The sequence below is a fragment of the Amphimedon queenslandica genome, unplaced genomic scaffold, assembly GCF_000090795.2.
Source record: "Amphimedon queenslandica unplaced genomic scaffold, v1.1 AMPQUscaffold_13391, whole genome shotgun sequence".
In the NCBI taxonomy this organism is placed as follows: domain Eukaryota; kingdom Metazoa; phylum Porifera; class Demospongiae; order Haplosclerida; family Niphatidae; genus Amphimedon; species Amphimedon queenslandica.
In genome coordinates, this window is record NW_003546373.1 from 16,980 (window position 1) to 19,257 (window position 2,278).

General features: G+C 31.7%; 1 protein-coding gene across 1 annotated transcript in view; it reads left to right on the forward strand.

Annotated features, from left to right (window-relative positions):
- Positions 1-1,486: 1,486 nt before the first annotated feature.
- LOC109582295 (IQ and AAA domain-containing protein 1-like) overlaps positions 1,487-2,278 on the forward strand; it is a 3,045-nt gene continuing 2,253 nt past the window's right edge. Inside the window, exons 1-3 of the mRNA XM_019996966.1 lie at positions 1,487-1,634; positions 1,690-1,779; positions 2,059-2,152. Coding sequence (XP_019852525.1) covers positions 1,512-1,634; positions 1,690-1,779; positions 2,059-2,152 — 307 coding nt within the window. The 5' untranslated portion in view covers positions 1,487-1,511. The remainder of the gene's footprint in view (positions 1,635-1,689; positions 1,780-2,058; positions 2,153-2,278) is intronic.

A 2,278-nucleotide genomic window follows, 5' to 3' on the forward strand; every position in this document is an offset into this window, starting at 1 on the left:
GGTAGTTTTGGAGCCATTAATTTTTTGGAAAAAACCATGGGCTATAGCCTTGGGAAATTTTCAGATTTTGGCATTTTCTTAAAAAGACCGTAACTTGAAGAAATGAAGTTGGAATCAGCTCAAACTTTCTACACAGCATAAGGACATCAATATGTATTTTAAAATGTAATAAAAATTTGGGGTGATTTTTTAGCCATTTTTTGGAAAAAACCATTGGCTATATATAGCCTTGGGTATTTTTCAGATTTTTGGTGTTTTCTTAAAATGGCCGTAACTTGAAAAATTGAAGTCAGAATCGGCTCAAACTTTCTACACAGCATAAGGATATTAATATGTAGCAAAAAATGTAATAAAAATTTGGGGTAACTTTGGAGCCATTTTTTGGAAAAAACCATGGGCTATAGCCTTTGGTATCTTTTAGATTTTTGGCATTTTTTAAAAATGGCTGTAACTCGAAAAATTAAAGTTATGCAGAATTAGCTCAAACTTTCTACACAGCATAAGGACATTAATATGTATCAGAAAATGTAATAAAAATTTGGAGTGATTTTGGAGCCATTTTTTGGAAAAAAACCATGTTCTATAGCCTTGGGTATTTTTCAGATTTTTGGTGTTTTTAAAAATGGCAGTAACTGGAAAAATTGAAGTCGGAATCAGCTCAAACTTTCTACACAGCATAAGGACATTAGTATTTATCAGAAAATGTTATAAAAATTTGGAGTGATTTTGGAGCCATTTTTTGGAAAAAACCAAGGGCTATATTGGGTATTTTTCAGATTTTTGGCATTTTTTTAAAAAGGCCGTAACTCAAAAAATTGAAGTCAGAATCAGCTCAAACTTTCTACACAGCATAAGGAAATCAATATTTGTGACCATAATTGACAAAAGGTACCTTATGGTGGATTTTAAAATTCATCATTATAATGAATAATATCAACCTGTGAGTTCTCTGTTGGACAACCATTGTTTGTAAAAGTTACATAGTAACTTTATGCATTCTGTGGAGTCATTTTATGATATATGAAGCTCATTTTTTGGAAGTTTGATTTTTTTGCTATAAAGACTAATTTCACTACCCGCCATAAGGTACCTTTTGTCAATTATGGTCACATTTATCAGAAAATGTAATATAAATTTGGAGTGATTTCGGAGCCATTTTGTGAAAAAATCCATAGGCTATAGCCTTGGAAAATTTTCAAATTTTTGGCATTTTTTAAAATGGCCACAACTTGAAAAATTGAAGTCGGAATCAGTTCAAACTAGCCTTGGGAAATTTTCAAATTTTTGGCATTTTTAAAAATGGCCACAACTTGAAAAATTGAAGTCGGAATCAGTTCAAACTAGCCTTGGGAAATTTTCAAATTTTTGGCATTTTTTAAAATGGCCGCAACTTGAAAAATTGAAGTCGGAATCAGTTCAAACATGCACGTGTAGAATAGCAAAAATTAATAATAAAATTGTTTAATTATTTTATGTACTTGGAGTGCAGTGGAAGAGTCTTATACTGAAACATGGCGGACATGTTACTGATGGATTTGACATCGAGCTCATTAGCTAAAGTATCAGACAGATACACTCCAGGACACATGATCACTGGAATAACACAAGTACTCACTGAAAGAAGAATACAACAAGTAATAATAATAATAATATTTAATTTATATATATATTTTTTCTTGATCTTTTTAACTTTGTAAGCGTCCATTGACTACAGCAGAATTCATTCCTTTTCTTGCTAAAATTGATCCGATTTATAGAGAAGAAGAGGAAGCATACAAAGTAAACCTATTATTAGAACTGTTTATAGGAACCTTGTTACTAAAAATAGTATGTATAGCAGTGTATAAGTTAGGAGCCTTGTTAGTTGTTACTAAAAATAGCATCTGCATGTAGTACATGTACTATAGGCAGAACCCTAATCTTCAGTGTTGTTGCAAATTAATACTGAGAACCTTGTTACTAAAAATAATATACAAATGTATATGTACATACATGTACATGTGTAATTATAGTATAAATAGAACTAATAATTATTTTATACCTTTTTTGTTAATGTAAGCTTGGTTTAACAAGACTCCTCTTGGAAAGAAGAGAAATAAAGCTATCAAAGAAGCAATGGGAGAGGATGATGGAGGAGGAGGGAAGAAAGGGAAGGGAAAGGAAAAGAAGAAATAAACACAAAAATGCAAAATACACGTACACTTATTATTGGGGCGAGCATGGGCGAGCCCCACTATAAGACGAGCAGCGTTTGTTTGTTTGTTTGTCTGTCTGTACA